This window comes from Leuciscus leuciscus, assembly GCF_965113295.1.
Source record: "Leuciscus leuciscus genome assembly, chromosome: 5".
Lineage (NCBI taxonomy): Eukaryota > Metazoa > Chordata > Actinopteri > Cypriniformes > Leuciscidae > Leuciscus > Leuciscus leuciscus.
The window spans coordinates 31,634,585-31,651,500 of record NC_138729.1 but is presented as its reverse complement, the minus strand read 5'-3'; the positions used below and the strand labels follow the sequence as shown (position 1 = coordinate 31,651,500).

The following is a 16,916-nucleotide window of genomic DNA, read 5'->3' as shown; positions in this document are numbered from 1 at the left end:
AGAATGTCACTTCGCAGCGGTCTGTTATCAAGAAATAACAGACCGCATTATACATTGGAATTCAACCAAGCCATGTAATAATGCTGCATAATTAAAAAAAAATGTTAAAAGTCCTTTCACGTCACAATTTTGCTTGTTGTTGTCAGCTTACACTTCACATAATAGGCTGTAGGCCTGGGCTTCATTTAACCAACTAGCTGCTATGATAGTTTGATCAAATGGTAAACGGTCACGGTGTATCAATATAACTTACATAGACTAAATAAAAAGTGACTTTAATACTACTTACCATTAAGGCGACTTTTGGTGCTGGTTTTGTGCAGTGCTTTGTAGTCAATTAGCATCCATTGTTTAAACGACGCAGATTCAGATCGCTTCATAAATGTAAATTCGTCTGTCCATCTAATTTTCAAACGATTGAATGACTGGAAAATTACCGCTCCACTTCACATTGTCCAATGAAATTTGAACTTGTTGTGCCAGATAATATTTTCAAATATGTGATATGTGGTTTTTTAATTGAATCGACACACTACCTTTTATTTTATATATATATATATATATATATATATATATATATATATATATAAAACGTTTAAAAATTATTTGGTTAATTCCTTCCTGCCGTCGAGCCTTATACTCACTGAGATAACTATATTTGTCTCGAGAGCATCGGTTCCCGAGCAGACTGTGGAATACCTACGTTTACACTAGTGCATTTTCATTTTAAAACGCATAACTTTTGCTACGGTTACGCCTGCCGTCCACACACACACTACTCCGGAGTTTTAGACCCTCGTCCGAAGCAAGACACACGCAACATGACGCTAGTGACTCAACCCATAGCATTAGCAACGCGTTATGGCAACGACATGACACCTCAGATTGACAGACACGTAAAAAATAAACGTGAATCTAGGTTACTTTAGGTTTGTACACATTGTCATGTTAATTATAATCAAATGCATTTTGTTTTATTGACCACAATATTATCATTGATATTTGTTTGACAACTCCCCCCCCCCTCCTCGGCTCACCCTATCCTCATACTCATATGGGACATGTGTGTCATCACACGGGCAGGAAGTCTGCACGTCAGTGAAAGTTTCTTGCTAGGTATAGTGAGTGACTGGGGAATAGGCTGGACCAACGGCACTGGGCTGGACAGAACGGTCTGGGGTTCGCATATAAAAACTTCTCCAAATAGGCTACGTCTCCATCATATCATATACACACACACACACACACAGTCTGTTGAAGTCAAAAATGCTCGGGAGCGATGTACTGTTGTGCTTCATCTTCTACAGCACGCTCTTAATCTTAAAGATGTACATCATTGCCATCATTACGGGCCAAGTGAGACTTCGGAAAAAGGTACGTTGTGGAACTTTTTATCCAAAATACTTTTCATTACTGCAAACACACCGCTAGCGACGAGACAGAATCACTGCAAGACAGTCGAGTTCTAAAATAAAGTGTTTCTATTTCGAATAGAAAGAGTTGCCATATTTCAACTCTCTGGATTCATTTATAAAATAAACGAAGGTAGTTGGTTAGTGCTTTCATAAAATGTCTTGACGTCCTAGACAGATGTAAAACCTACGTGTTTTTGACAGGCGTTTGCTAATCCCGAGGACGCAGAGAGACACGGGGGTGTGCAGTTCTGCCGCATCGATCCATATGTGGAACGCTGTATGAGGTAGGAGTACAATTCTAAACATCTAAATTCAACATCTCTGTGATTTTATGTTTAATGCTACTAATTAGAGGGTTCAGTCCCCATGGCTAATTGACAAAAAACCTGGACAATGTTAACAAATGCATTTTTGTGGCATGTTGTTTCATGTTAGGCAAATGCATGCCACTATTTATCTCTAAATTCCCTTGTGTAAGTAAAAGTTTGAGTCACTTTAATTTACATTAAAAATGGTGTTCCCATATGTTCCTGTGTGAAACATAATATTCTATTATATAATATAATTTGTTTTACACGGGAACTTATTGGGAACATAATTTTTGAATGTAAATTAAGGTGACTCAAACCTTTACTTACACAAGAGAATAGTAATGGTGTAAACAACAGTCTGTTGTGAATAGTAAACAACAGACTGTAATGGTGTGTTTCACAGTTATCAACATCACAAATCTAGTGGATATTTTAATGCTGCTGTGATGGTGTTTCTAATACAACAGCTGGCAAGTTTGGCAAATTGGACATTCTTCTAACTGCTGTAATCAATCTCTGGCTATTTTTTTTCCACTTTTTTGGAAAGTCATGGAAATGCTATCATAGATTTTTTTCTTTTGCTATTGGAGCAAATGGGAATACAAAAATTGTATTTGCTGTTGTCTCCCGTTCACCACTAAGTAAGTCTACCCAACTATGACAACTTCCGCTTCTGAAAACTCTGGAAATGTGAAAAGGGTCCATTGGATATGTATTGCTTCAGTCTTGTTCCCACTTGGCCCATTTAGTTGGAAAAACTGTGCAGGGTGTCTGGTAGATTAGTTATTTTCTGTAGCACTGTCAAAGTCTTCAGAAAAAGAGTACTGGTATGGTTCTGTGTGAAAGTTCACTGGCCCTCTATATAGGAAGCATCATGCTTAATTCATAAGTGACTGCATGTAGCTAAGATATCTTTATTTTGCCCATTTGTGTAATAATTATTAGTCAGTCTATGTTTTTTCGAATATGTTTCCACAGTATCAATAGCCTACATGTACATGTGAGAGCATGTGAACAAGAGAGATTTTATTTTGAGACTACACACTCTAAAACAATCATAGATGTGGCTGCCTGTTAAAAACATTCAACATACTTTAAGCTGCAGGGTTCTTAGAGTTTGGCGTTCCCTAACTTATCATCAGGAAACTCGCCTGTTCTGCCCATTACAGACCACTCCAACCGACATCTGCACAATCGGAAAATGATAAAGATGTTATTTCAGTAGACTGCTCTGAAATCACTTAATGGCACTGGAAAGTCTTGTTTTCTGTAAGTGGTAATTTAAGATTTTCATATGTAATCTTAAGTTGCCAGATTGGTAAAATGTGATACGGTAGGACTTGTCAGCAAGTCCTGACAAGACCATTATTTGACCTTAATTGCAATGCATTCACAAAGGTATTCACTACAACTCAGGTTTGCGTATTTCAGCTGTTTTATAATCTCTTTGAACCTGGTGCGTACAATTAGATTTTGTATTAGGATAAAAGCTACAACATTTTTTAAGGAAGGATGTGGAAAATGGCAAATAACAAATAGGTGAAAGTTATTTCCTCTTTTAAAATGAAATACCAGCAGAAAGTGGTTATAATGAAAAGTCCTTGTTGGGGCAAAGAAATAAGGAAGAAACTGTGTAATGCAGGATTTCACAACGATAACTGTCTGCTACGTAACAACTAATGAGAAAATAATGGGAAATGTGACCATCATGTGTTCATGGTGGTATGAATGTCAACATATGATTAATTCCTTTAAAGCTGGTACAGGAAGCACTTCTGATTGCTGTGATGCGTTCATGCGATGACACACTGGTGAGTGATTCGTAGTGAAAGTAAATTTATATTGCAAGATTGTGTGATGTTGGCAATGTTTACTGTCCTGGCATGCTGCCATTAGACAGAGCCAGACAGTTTACAGTCCTGATCAACGCCAGATGTTGAGTGTACATTCGTCAGCTCCTTAGAAAAGCAGCTTTCCATATGTATTTCGACAGTCTGGAATGTTAAAAATGCCTCAAAGGGCTATTCATTCAAATACAGTGTTTAGAGAATAACATTACCGAGAAGTAGCTGAAAGAGAGGCTTAAATGACAATGTGGGAATGCATGAGAGATGTGGTCAACACTTGAAAAGATCTTACTCACGATGAGCTATGATTAAACAAGCATGGTCATGTTGCTGTACATCATTCATGGCATCAAAACTCTTTGTTTTCTATTACCGAAGTCATGTCTTATTCATGTTTTCAACAGCTTTCAGCAGTTCTCCTTATACCTCCTCTACACCAATACACGCTGTTTCCATTACAATTTTCAAAGGTTTTCCTACATTCATTTTACACTGTTTTTTTTTTTGTTTGTTTTTTCAGAGCACACCGCAATGATATGGAGAACATTTTCCCCTTTTTATTTCTCGGAGCCATCTACTCCATGACAGGACCCTCGTATGCAGTAGCACGACTTCATTTTCTGGTCTTCTTCCTGGGTCGAGTTGTTCACAGCATAGCATACCTGTTGGCACTTAAAGCGCCGACGCGTTCATTTGCCTATGTCATCGCTCAGGTGCCCTGCGTTTCCATGGCAATACAGATACTCATGGAGGTAGCCTCATTCGCATAACCCTGTCAAATATGGAATCCTGTGATTGGTTAAGACTTCTAGTTACAACTGTGATGCGGAATGCTGCTTTGATGGACCTACAGCATCTCAACATCTCACATTTCACTTTAGAATCAGACTTGATTGATGACTGACAATTAATAGCTCTGCTTTTAAAACACAACATTCATTGCTGTCATTTTAGTACTGGTTTGTATTGATGCCATGTGTATTGTTGCATTACCATTCAAATGAAGGTTGTTTAATGTTATTTTCTCCCCCCACGATAAGGTTTGCCTATTTTCATCATATTTATATTATTTGAAACAACCAAGGACAATAACGATAAAGAATAACAGAGTCCACACCACAACTATAATGATAAAGGCATTGGGAAATGGTATTGTTGGAATCAATTTCAGAACAAATTTTTCCAGCTGATGAACTATAAAAACATTAACAGTCAATCAGAATCCACTCTGCTTTAAAGAGCTCAAGCATTTAAAGCTGCAGACGAAAACTGCAGAACATGCTTAGAATGAACAGGATGATTTTATCCGTTGCTGTGGACGCTAATATAGTTATTTTTATAGTTATGTTCTTGGTGTTAATAGGCCCTTACTCACCTTGAATGGATCTCCAGTCTATAGCGCAGCCATTATTTACAAGACTTTACGTGACAAACACCATCTTTTCACTTTCATACTGCAAAGTTTACACAAGCAATAATTGCTGAGGTCAGTTCAGAGTCCATGTGACTGTTCCACAATAACTTTCCAAATTTGAAAGAATTCCTCTGTTATTGAACCATAAGCCCTGCAGAGCCCAGACCTTTCAAATTTATTGTAGCGTTAAACAAATACTGTTGTCCTTCCTCTTTGCCCACTGTGCTTTGGGTTTTACTGCATTTCGAACACAGCCGGGGGCTTTGCCTGTCCTCAAGAATGCTTGCATACAGCATGCAAAGCCAGTGTTTTGGTTGAACAAGCTTTTATTATATATGTATATATATATATAGTATATATATTTTTTAAGGTGTAACTTATTTTAATTTGTTTATAGTATTGTATCGTTTGTGTAGTGATGTTTCAAAAGAGATGAGAAAATCATAGTTTTCATAATAAAGGAATGATGAAAGATTTTGTGTGTGCATGGGTAAGTGTGATACTTTGTTGACTCACAAGAGCTGAGAGAGAAAGAGGGAAAGAAAAAAATCATCAGAGGAGGTGGATAGCTGCCAAATATGCAATTATAACATAGCAGACCCCATTGTTACTTCTTAGTACAAAAAGTGAGGGAAAAAGTCTGACAGGAAAAGATTGATGAATTCTAAAAACTTTGTGAGAAAGGAATAATATTGTTTGACATAGAATAAACCAGATCTCCAGCACTATTATTACAGATATCACAGATGACACAATCTTAATTGGTTTGATGAAAACACCACTGCCACCAATGGCGGAAGTGAATGAAGATAAATATGTGAAAGGGCAGCAGAAGTGATCTTGCCAGAGAGCATGGAAGGAAGTGTTTGAGTTTAAAAGAACCTATGTAGTCATGAAACATGCCTTGGCTTGTCAGTGAAAATGTCTGTATACATACGTGTGTGCTCAGAGCTTAAAACTTGAGATGTTCATAGAAAGCCTTCAACAAAAAGACATGCAAAAATACTGTGATAAACAATGTTATACTCTGTCATGAAAAATTAATGTGCACAAATAAAAACAGCTTGTCACTGGGACAGTACCCTTAAAGCAATAACTGCACCTTATCTACAACTAAAAGGTGCATTATTAGTACCTTAGAGTGGTAATATGTAGCCTATTGTAGCCTATGTACCTTTTAGGGGTAAATAAGGTATAAAGTTGTCCCTTTAAAGTCAGCATGAAACATGTTGTGATTGTCTTTTCTCCCCTATTGTGATGTATATCCAAGTAAAAAGAAAAATGTAGGACTTATTTTTGTCCATTGGGAATTTAATGGATTGTTGGATCATTGTAGTTTGCTATTGCTGATATGCTAAAATTAATATTATCCTACTGCTCTTAAAACATACACTACTAGGTTTAAGAGATTTTAGTTTAGATATAAAGGATCTCAAGCTAGATTTAGCGTGCTCCATGTCAACCTTTCTCGTTCACTGTGACAACTAAATGCCACTCCCACACCATGTGGAATGTGGAATTTTTATGTCAAATTTTGTAATAGTTGTGTTGTTTTATTTTTGTTAATATTATTTTCTCATTCAGTTTTTTTGAGGAGACACGTGCCTCCCTTGCCTCCTCAGAGTAAATGCTCCTGACCGTAGATCTGGTCAGAATGGTTTGTTACCCAAATCTTTTCTGGCCGTTAGCATATGAGTTTACATGATGACGTTTAATCTCCCCGACAGCCTCTGTAGTCCCATTTAGCCACTGTTAGCTATACGTTTAACTAACAGCTTCAAACAATCACGAGTGGGGTAATACTGATGTATTTTATGTCGTAGAATAAAATGTGAAAGTGTCTTGAGACTGCCATAGTAACCATGGCGACAGACGTAGACAACTGCATAACGTCTAGCGGCACGCTCACACTGTTGTTTTGTTCAAACATTATGGACCATGGCAAGCAGACTTTGGGACAAAAGGAGAAATAAAACGAGGATCAATATCAGCGTGGCCTTTTCGAAATGAAACCAGAGATATTATGCGGATATTACGTCATTGACAGGCGACAAGCTACAAGGGACGGGGCACTATTTTAAATTGTGAATTTTAATTGTGAATTGTGAAATTCTCTGAATTTACAGATTCTTGGAAACATTTAGGATAATATAAGTACACAATTGAAAGAAATATAAAACAGTTTGCAAGTGGTTTTTGGATATTCTTACATATTGTACCTTTAATTAATTACAATAATGCACAGAATACTAATAATTTCACACGAAATTCTCCTCATATTAATTTATTATTTTGTCATATTTTCCAACAAACCTTGATGAATTAAAAACTCGTAGAAGTTTTGGTTGTAGGTAGCATTGCGTTATGTGACCCATGTCAAGTCAAGTCAAGTCAAGTCAAGTTTATTTGTATAGCGCTTTTCACAATACAGATTGTATCAAAGCAGCTTCACAGTATTAAATTAAAATAATACAACAAAGTTTGTTTCAAGAGGAATTTATTGATTGATAAAATTAAATTAAATATCCCCAAAATATCCCCATGTGTGCTGGTAATCGCTGACCAGTTTGATTCAACAATACTACCACCTATAGGTCAGTGTAAAACATAACTTTTTGGAACCCTTTTCAAATCGGAGTCAAAAAACACTGCTAAAGCAGGGATGACACTTTAATGTTGACAGCATGTTTAGAGATCAAATACTAATGGTGATAATATCTGTCATTTCTTTCCTCCGCAAAATGCAATCACTTTTTTTAATTACTAAATTACATAAACTAGGTTCCTAAATTGGGATTGATAAATTGCTGACCCTAACTCTCTGCAACCTTGACAACCTATTGAGCTGCCTACCTAGATAGCATTACTATGTATCATATTAGTGGCATGTGTATCTTTGTTTTAGTGAAAAAGAAAACAGTTCAATATTGGAAAACCACACAACAAAAATTTTAAGATATATGTTAGTCAATAATATGATCTAAATGTTGTCTCTAGTTGTTGTCTGCTGTTTACACTTGTTAAAACACAAACTGCATGGTCAAATTTCATAAATATTTATTTAATTTCAATGAACAATATTAACTACAGCAGTGGGCTACAGCACTTTTTCAAATAAATGCTATAATAATATTTTTGAGGCCACATCTGAAACACAAACATTTACAAGTATACTTGGCATTAAAAACAATGGCAATACAATATTTTAAGACACTTGGTGTTTTTTATATTCATTTTTGTTTATTTTCCGATATCACAGAGTTTCTGCAACAGTCTAAACAGTTAATATTGATATAGATACAAAACCACTGCGAAAAGAGTTAGGAGAGTGAACAGAGGGAGGAGGAAAGACAACAGTATGCCAAAAAAAAAAAAAAAAAGAAAAAGAAAAATATATTCCATCAGTCTTTCACCCTATTCCCCTCAAAGAACAACTAAAAGCTAATACATAATGTAAAACTCAACATTTACAAAAATATTTCCAAGTTTTCCCTTTTTAGTTCAGAATGCTTCTAATGTTGAGTGGTTCACATTCAGATGAAGAAAGGTTGAGGTGTGTATGGGATGTGGGATGTGGGGGGTGAGGTGTAAGGGAGAGGGCATGCATTCAGCTAAGCAGTTTAACACTTACTTCTCTTGTGCTGTTCCTGAGGCTCTTGTGTTCTGGTGTCACTTTGTTGACATTCTTACACATATCTGAGTTTGAACTGTAAACAGCAGAATCAGTATTCTCTTATTACACATTACACAGCAATAATAATTTTTCTGATTGTTGTATTGTTCTCCAGTCAAAATATCTAAACATCCTTAATTAATATATATCTTTTGTTGAGTAACCCAGAGTCTGAGCTTTAATCTAAGTGACCCTGGCTTGAATTCCAGGCGGTTTCTTTCAATTTGTACCAAATTCATGAGAAAAATAAAGATAATACATCCTAATTCTAAACCATTAATACATCAAATCCCTTATATTTTTGTAGTGGGATTGAAGGGAGGCATGCAGGTGATCCAGAGCCCTTTTCTGTGTACCTGTAAATGCGGATGCTATTGTTAGCATAGTAAACAGCTGCAAATTTACCAGCTGTGACCAAACTGTGTTCTTTAATGATTTTTGTTGGCTTCTGCCTCATGACATGTAATTCATGGTCAGTCTGATAGAGGGCGCTAGTGGTTGACGTGTGCAGTAGAAAATGGCACTTGTGGGAGACTCCTGCCGTTTCTGCCAAGGGTTTGCATGTCAGGGTTTAAAAGCATGGTAAGGGTGAAGGCAGGTTAGACCATAACATTGATATACACAAGAAATGAGTTTTATTTCTCCATAATACAACAGAACGAGAAAGGTATATATATGTTCATGTGCATCTGGTCCGAGATGCATATAGTTTTTTACAACTTTGAAATAATCACACAATGTACAAATCACAAACATAGAAAACATTTAAAAACACAAAATAAGGAGTTAAAAAATATGTGTCATTGTTTTTAGGAGCGTCAATCTTACAATCAGGTCTTCCGAGTGAAAAGTAATATTATATTGTCTTGACCTTAGATTTTGGCTCAAACCTTTCACGCCAAAATTGTTTAAAAGTTCTATTTCTGTTCATATGGCTTCAGGTTTGCTACAAAGCTACATATTTGTCCCAAAGCTGATGGAGAATGTGTCTCATCAATCATAGACACTAAATCAAACTTTGACTAACTCAGATTATTGGGGGGTTTGTAACATTTTTGGTCAGTTTTTCTTTAAGCAGAATTCTGAAATGATCGCAGATAATCACATTTTTGTTGTATTTCTAGTATCTTTCTTTTAGAGTAAACACAGGATCATACACGCGCACTCACGCACACACTCCCACACACACACACCAACACACACACACACGCACACATCCACTAAGAGTGAATTTTGACATCACCATACTGTAAACTCCTTTCAGTTTAAAGCTCTGGGGATTCATTTGCACACACAAATGAGTGGGCAGACTAAGAAAAAAACAAAATTCAATGTAACATGATAAAAAAGAATGATATAAAGTAAAAGGTAAGAGGATTTGTAAGGTGAGAGGTGCACTTTAATCCACAGACTGTGATTGTCATCACTTAAGGTCCAAAATATCCTCCTCAAAAGATGTGGATATGGTAAAAGGGCTGGCCGTGGGTGGGCTATCTTCTCGTGGCTCCACCTCAGAGCCAGATGAGCAAATCCTCTGGACGTCAGTTTCTCCCTCTACAGACTCCATTCCCACTCTGATTGGAGATATCTCAGAGTCAGTATACATCACTGGTATACTTGCATCTAACATGAAGAATAAAGCTTATAGCTGCATATAGCTAAACAAAGTATAGCTCAATATTTTCAGCCTATGCAATATCTACTACTGTTCAAAAGGTTTGGATTAGTACGATTCTTTAAAAAAAAAATTTGTTAAAATAAATTAACTTTTATTTAGCAAGGATGCATTAAATTGATTAAAAGTGACAGTAAAATATTTATACTACAAAAGATTTCTATTTCAAATAAATAATGTTCTGTTGAACTTTCTATTTATCAAAGAATCCAGGAAAAAAATGCATGTTTCCACAAAAATATAAGGGAGCACAACTGTTTTTAATAAGAAATAATAAGAAATGTAAATTTTTGCCATATGAACATTACTTTGACACAGTCAAACTCTGATAACAGATAACTTGTAATATTTTCTGTAAAGGTGCTTTGAAATGATACAGTATGTATTGTGAAAAGCGCTATACAAATAAATGTGAAATGAACTGAAATGGAACTTTAAACATTAAAAAAATCTTACTGACCCCAAACTTACTGCATATGTCAGTAAATATTGCTATTAATTACTAGGGATGTCAACGATTAATCGACGATCGATTAATTGTCGATAATACATTTAATCGCTACAACTTATCGATCATCGATTAAGCAGGTCTTTATGCGTGTGCGTGCTGCTCAACCGCGAAACATGTAAAGCGAGCGCGCTGGAGTTATGTTTGGGACCATTTTACACCTTCATCATGACTGTAAGTTTGCGTGTGCATTCGCAGCCTTTTGTTTTGTGCAAATGTAAGTTGTAATACTGTTTATTTTCTCTAGGCCTATCTATATCTGATTTATCTCATATTGGATGCATTTGGTTAAGAATTAACTCTGTAGTAAAGCGTCAGCTTCAGCGCGCGCAGCTCAAACGGCAGTGCACGACTAATAATGACTATTGGGACTGTAATATTACATAACATTATAAAGAGAACAATATTGTAATAAAACGTTGTAAATTATTTGGGTTTAGTTGCCGTGTCGCGTTGCTCCAGGAAGAGCGCGTCCACAACATGAGTAGTTCTGAATGAATGGCACGTAAGTTAACTTAGTTCAAGTTCACTTGTGCATGAATTTGCGTCATTTTGTGCAGATATAATTTGTAATATTATGTTTATTTTGAATATATCTGATTAATCTCATATAGGACGCGTTTCTTTTAGATAAATAACGTGCTAGCAAAGTGCTCCAGTTTAACGGTAGCAGATTCATTCAGCGCGTGCAGTTGTTCCAGGAAGAGCGCGTCCACAACAGTCACACATTCTCACCGCATATGAGGCGGCGTTGGTGACACGTTGTATTAGTAGTTGTAGTTATATTTGATTATTAAATAATTAATTTAATTATCAATCACATCGAAACATTTTACAATCCTACTAGCCCTTTATTTATATTTAAAACCATTCTAATTGATTTGGTGAGGAACATAGCGTTTTGAGCAGCATAATTTGCAGACCCTGTCATGCTGTCATAGCCACTGCAGTAGACGCATATCGCAGTATTAAGGCTAACGATTAATCGATTAATTGATCGTTAATTTAAACGACGATCGATCATGGGAATTTGTGAAAATTGACATCCCTATTAATTACACAATATTTACCAACATACACACACACTTACTGTTCAGTGGTGCTGATCTCCGCTGTTCTCCTCTGCTCTTCCCCCTTGTTCTTTTTGCTCATTCTTCTCTGTTTCACTGAGTTACCATCTGCCTTACTGCTGGGTTCCTCAGTTAAACCTACAACAGGTACAGAGTTTATAGACAAACTCAGACTTCTTATGCTACTGTATTTTACGCAGAATTTTTAAGATGACATGAAAATATGCACCTGCAGGAGGTGCAATAGCACTTCCTATAGTCCACTTAGTCATTCTTGTGTGTGCGTGTGTGGGGTGTGAAGTGTGGCAGCCTAGTGGATCTAGCAGCTTATCTAATGTGTGATCAGAATGTCTCGCTCCAACACTTCATAATGAAAAATGTCTATCTCATCTCAATTTGACTGCAGAACAAGCATTACAACAGATCAAGCATGCAAGTATCATTGCAGGTTTTTTTTATCACACGCAATTAAAACGTTAATAAATGGTACTGAGCTGCACCACTTGGAGCTTTATTGTCCTACCCTAGAAACACATCCAAAGAGAGGCACTTATCCTGTGGCAGATTTCATTCGGTACATTTCATGCCAGCCTCCCACTGCGCCACACATACGTAATGATAGCTTTCAGTTCAAGTGCTCACAAATACAGAGACACTCACCCAGCAGTTCTTTCCGTGTGCGGCTGGCGATCTCTTTGATCTCCATGCGAGACAGCGAGAGCGAGGTTGTGCTTGCGATCATGGGAGCGGGGCCGATTACACTTGGGACAGGTGTCGTGAGCACTTTATTGACCAACGGAGACTTGAGGGGCCTCTCTATGCTGCGTCCAACTAGGTTACTCAACGGAATCTTATAGATGTGTTTTGAGGGAGCTTCACCTTGAAGAAAGAAAGGGATGGTTGGAAAGGGGCAGAAAAGAAGAGAGGGAAGGCTAAAGAATGAGACTTTAGAATAAATGGTGTAACTACCACAGTGGTCGATCTAGGAGCAGAGCTGCTGTTAGGCACATTAATATCTACTCTGCACAGAATAAAACATAACATGTACACACATCGCCTTGTGTTTAAAGACACACATATATAGAAATACAGTCAGAGTCACTGCTGGTGCCACACTTTTGTAATTAGCTTAAAGGAAAACAACTGTTTCATCTACCCACAGGTAAGCCTATTTTAAATCTGTATTAGAGGGGTAACTAAAAACACAGTTTCATACAATTCAGACACAGCAGTCTATTAGTAAACACACACTACTTTTGAAATGTTTGGGGTCAGTAAGATTATTTTTTAGGTTTTTGAAATAAGTCCCTTATGCTCACCAAGGTTGCATTTATTTGATGAAAAATACAGTAAAAATAGTAATATTGTGAAATATGATTACAATTTAAGATAACTATTTAATGTATTTTAAAATGTAATTTATTCCTGTAATGGCAAAGCTGAATTTTCAGCAAAAGAAACTTTGCTCAAGAAACTTTTTATTATGTTGAAACCAACTGCTTAATATTTTTATGGAAACCGCTTTTCAGGATTCTTTGATGAATAGAAAGTTTTATTTAAAAATATTTTTTATTCAAATAGAAGATTTTACATTTCTTTACTCATCTTTTGATCAATTTAATGCATCCTTGCTGAATAAAAGTATTAATTTCTTAAAAAACAAAACAAAATCTTACTGACTCGAAACTTTTGAATACATGTACACACACAACAACCATGTGTACTGCAACATTGCTACCGAACTATTCCATGTCTCTATTAGCGTCGCACTTTTGTGTAGTCCCGCCTTTTTGTGAAATGTCATTGTTCCAAAATCTCACTCTCGCTATAAATTGAACATTAGCTATGTTCTGATTGGCTTTGACTATCACACTGCTTTTTCACATTCAGACAGACAAATGACTTGTATCAGGAAACTTATCACATCTTGTCTGGTTAGGAGTTAGGACACAGTGATTCGAGTATTTTTTCCCCTCTCCAAAGTGTGGACTTCAGACTCACGACTTGGACGCGAGTCAGACTGTGTCTGTTTTTAGACGTCATCATAGCATTTACTTGTGACTCAACTCAGACTTGACTCTGGTTGAGCTATTTATTCACAGACTGACATTTTTGTTTTTTTGGGGGGCCTAATCTTATCTGTTTACATTTGTCTGCTGTCTCAAACATTCTGAGTTTACAGTTAGTAATACAGTTAGTTTAACCCGATAGACTAAATAAAGCCTACTGAGTCAGAACAGGAATGAGATTTTTTAAGAAGTTTCATTGTCAGTAAAATCTGATTGGTTACATTATAATGCTATCGATTAGCATGAAAACAAACAAAAGCACATTTACAATGATATAAGTAGAAGTCTATAAGGTAAATGTACAACACTTGATTCTCATCTTTATCCACTAGACTTGAGACTCAAGTTTAAGACTTGACTCTTGACTCAGTCTTGTAAAACAATGACATGACATCATGTAAACCGCTTAAAGACTTGTTGAGAAAATGAGTGTCTAATTTCTGTTCCTCAGAAACTAGGAAAGGCAGGTGTTTAAAAGGGAAACCACTTGATCAGTGCTGGCATATTAATGAATAATTCCACGTAAAATCACTTGGTTTTGGGAAACTTTTGGTAGAGTGAGAGCAGGAAATGATGGAATGGCACTAATTGCAAGGCCACTGCAACAAAATAGGGTTAATACATCAATATAAAGTGTGAACCTTCACCGGTGTCTCAATAAAAAAAGAAAAAACAAACAACAACAAAAATTTATAAATAAAGATAATAAAAAAACAACACAATACAAATCTAAAGCACATGACATAAACCTTAAAAAAATTCTACTTTTGTCTGGGTAAGATGCTTCAATAAGAAAAATAAGAAATAATACATGCTGTTATGCATATGAAGTATGTTGGTGATACCAGTGCACGAGCATGATTGCTATTTTGAATACTGTATTCACTTTTTTTTTCTTTTTTTTTTAAACCTTTTTTAACTATGCTTTGGATATTTGTCACAGGCATGGTCATTTGGAGAAACTAATTCACACATATATTTAGTCGCAACAAACAATAATCTTGAAAACTGTAGTCATGTTAGATAAAAGAGCAATGATCTGGTTAGAGACATGACAATGTCCAACAGCATATACAGATTTCCAGGCAGGGAAGAATGCTTCCCCTTTAAGTTCATTTAGAATAATTAGAGAGTCATAATCAAACACAGGAGTATTTCGTTATGAATCCATGCGTGAGTCTGGAATACACTGAAAGTATTCCACAGACATCTTTGCGCCATGGGACAGCACGATACATAATATATATGCATATATATAGCGTATATATGAACATACACTATGTATATAGCACAAACATGTTGCATGAGCATGAAATCAGCATATTAAAATGACTTCTTAAGTTAATTCAGCTTTGCCATCACAGGAATAAACTCAATTAAATTATAATAATATTTGACAATATTACTGTTTTTACTATATTTTTGTTCACGTAAATGCAGCTTTACTGAGCATAAGAATTTAAAAAACATTTAAAAAAAATACCGACCCAAAATTTAATAGTATATCAAAAACAAAAACAAACAGGAAGAAATGGTAATGCTTTAGAGTTAAATTCACTAAAATCAGCTAATGCATTGGGTACAATGCACCAACAATGAACATTAATCCAGAATAATGTTCATTTAAAAATATAGTATTGTTAATTCAAGTTTGTTTATAATACATTATTGTTGATTTATACAACATGATTTTTTTTTTTTCGTTTAAATAGAAATTAACAGATTAATAAATGCTGTAAAAGTAATTTTCATTTTTAGTTCATCATACCAAATGCATGAACTACTGTTAACAAATTGAACCTTAATATGAATGTTACCAAAATATGTAGGTTATAACTATTAATGTGAACATGTTGTGATAAGTCATGGTATGCTATCAGTCTATTTCCCATGGTGCAAAAATGGCAGCCACAGACAATTGGTTGGATGTTTCAAAACACCAGGATGTGTATTTTGTCACAGCCCCCTTGACGGCCCTCTTCAGGCCGCGCATGTAGACAGAAGTGCTAAGCTCTGGAGGGCCGTCCAGACTGTGTGTGTGTGTGTGCATGAAGAGAAGAGGGGCTCTGACAAAAGTATCCATGGTGACACAGCGATCTGTAACTCATGCTGCAGAAAATGTGTCCCATTTCCCTAAAGTCTCTATGTATCTGTCTCTTTCTGTCTATTGATTTCCTCTGCCATCTCTCTCTATCTCATTCACTTCAGTCTTTTCCCCCCAAAGACTCCTTATGCCACCATTTCTCTATCTGTCTTTGTTATTCTTTCAGTGGAACTGCAAGAAAGAAGGGACACATTCTGTCAGCTGCACATTTCACTCAACATGCATGCGTCTGCATGCGTTTGTTAATTGAATAATAGACAGGGTGAGTCTCCATGGTAACGTGCATTAGTGAGGCAGCATGGGAAATGTAGGCAACAGAAGTGCCTGCAGTACCTTCAGAGTCTTTAGACATGTAGAGGGATAGCTTGGTGCCGTAGGGGATCCGAATACAATCTGGATCAGGGATGGAAAAGAGCAATATATCAACCCAACCCACGCACAGATTAAAAGACAAAAGCACCGTAAGACAATTCACAAAGACAGTTAGACGACTCGCATTTGCGTAACTCGCTACCCTATAATAGCAAAAACAAAAAGCAACATATCATACACTGAATTTGCCCAGTATCACACTCCTAAACACAAATACCTAAGTTCAATAGCATGGGAATTCAGTTTAAGAAAATTGCTAAGGTAAATTGTGTACATGTTCTGTCATGAGCAGAAGCGTACCATCTCCAAGCGGTGAAGGGAAGACGGGCATCTCATAGCCGGTGGGAGTCTGAGGGGAACTCTGGGAACTAGTGTCTCTGGAGCTACAGTTAGAGGCAGAGTTTATAGGTGCTGACGAGATGAAATAGATATCAGACTGCAGAAAAAAGAGAGGAAGA

General features: G+C 36.3%; 2 protein-coding genes across 9 annotated transcripts in view; one reads left to right on the top strand and one right to left on the bottom strand.

Moving 5' to 3' along the window:
• The first annotated feature begins 1,128 nt into the window (after positions 1 to 1,128).
• Positions 1,129 to 5,462, top strand: ptges (prostaglandin E synthase). Its single transcript, XM_082169065.1, has 3 exons — positions 1,129 to 1,374; positions 1,617 to 1,699; positions 4,094 to 5,462. Exons 1-3 carry the CDS (start codon positions 1,267 to 1,269, stop codon positions 4,341 to 4,343), a joined length of 441 nt encoding a protein of 146 aa, XP_082025191.1. The 5' UTR covers positions 1,129 to 1,266; the 3' UTR covers positions 4,344 to 5,462.
• The window catches only part of garnl3 (GTPase activating Rap/RanGAP domain like 3), a 72,686-nt gene continuing 61,079 nt past the window's right edge, over positions 5,310 to 16,916 (bottom strand). For 4 of the 8 annotated variants that reach the window (XM_082169017.1, XM_082169018.1, XM_082169021.1 and 1 more), the window contains exons 27-31: positions 16,759 to 16,894; positions 16,420 to 16,479; positions 12,574 to 12,792; positions 11,934 to 12,051; positions 5,310 to 10,234 (exon numbers count right to left, since the gene is read on the bottom strand). In XM_082169017.1, the coding sequence (XP_082025143.1) occupies positions 10,084 to 10,234; positions 11,934 to 12,051; positions 12,574 to 12,792; positions 16,420 to 16,479; positions 16,759 to 16,894 (684 nt within the window). In that variant the 3' untranslated portion in view covers positions 5,310 to 10,083. The other 4 variants (XM_082169020.1, XM_082169024.1, XM_082169022.1 and 1 more) reach the window with 3 other exon arrangements.

Bases quoted from the DNA above. Each gene is read 5' to 3' on its own strand.
- ptges (XM_082169065.1), top strand. From the start codon at position 1,267: ATGCTCGGGAGCGATGTACTGTTGTGCTTCATCTTCTACAGCACGCTC. The intron at 1,375-1,616 runs GTACGTTGTGGA...TGTTTTTGACAG, and splicing joins AAGTGAGACTTCGGAAAAAG to GCGTTTGCTAATCCCGAGGA. The intron at 1,700-4,093 runs GTAGGAGTACAA...TTGTTTTTTCAG, and splicing joins TATGTGGAACGCTGTATGAG to AGCACACCGCAATGATATGG.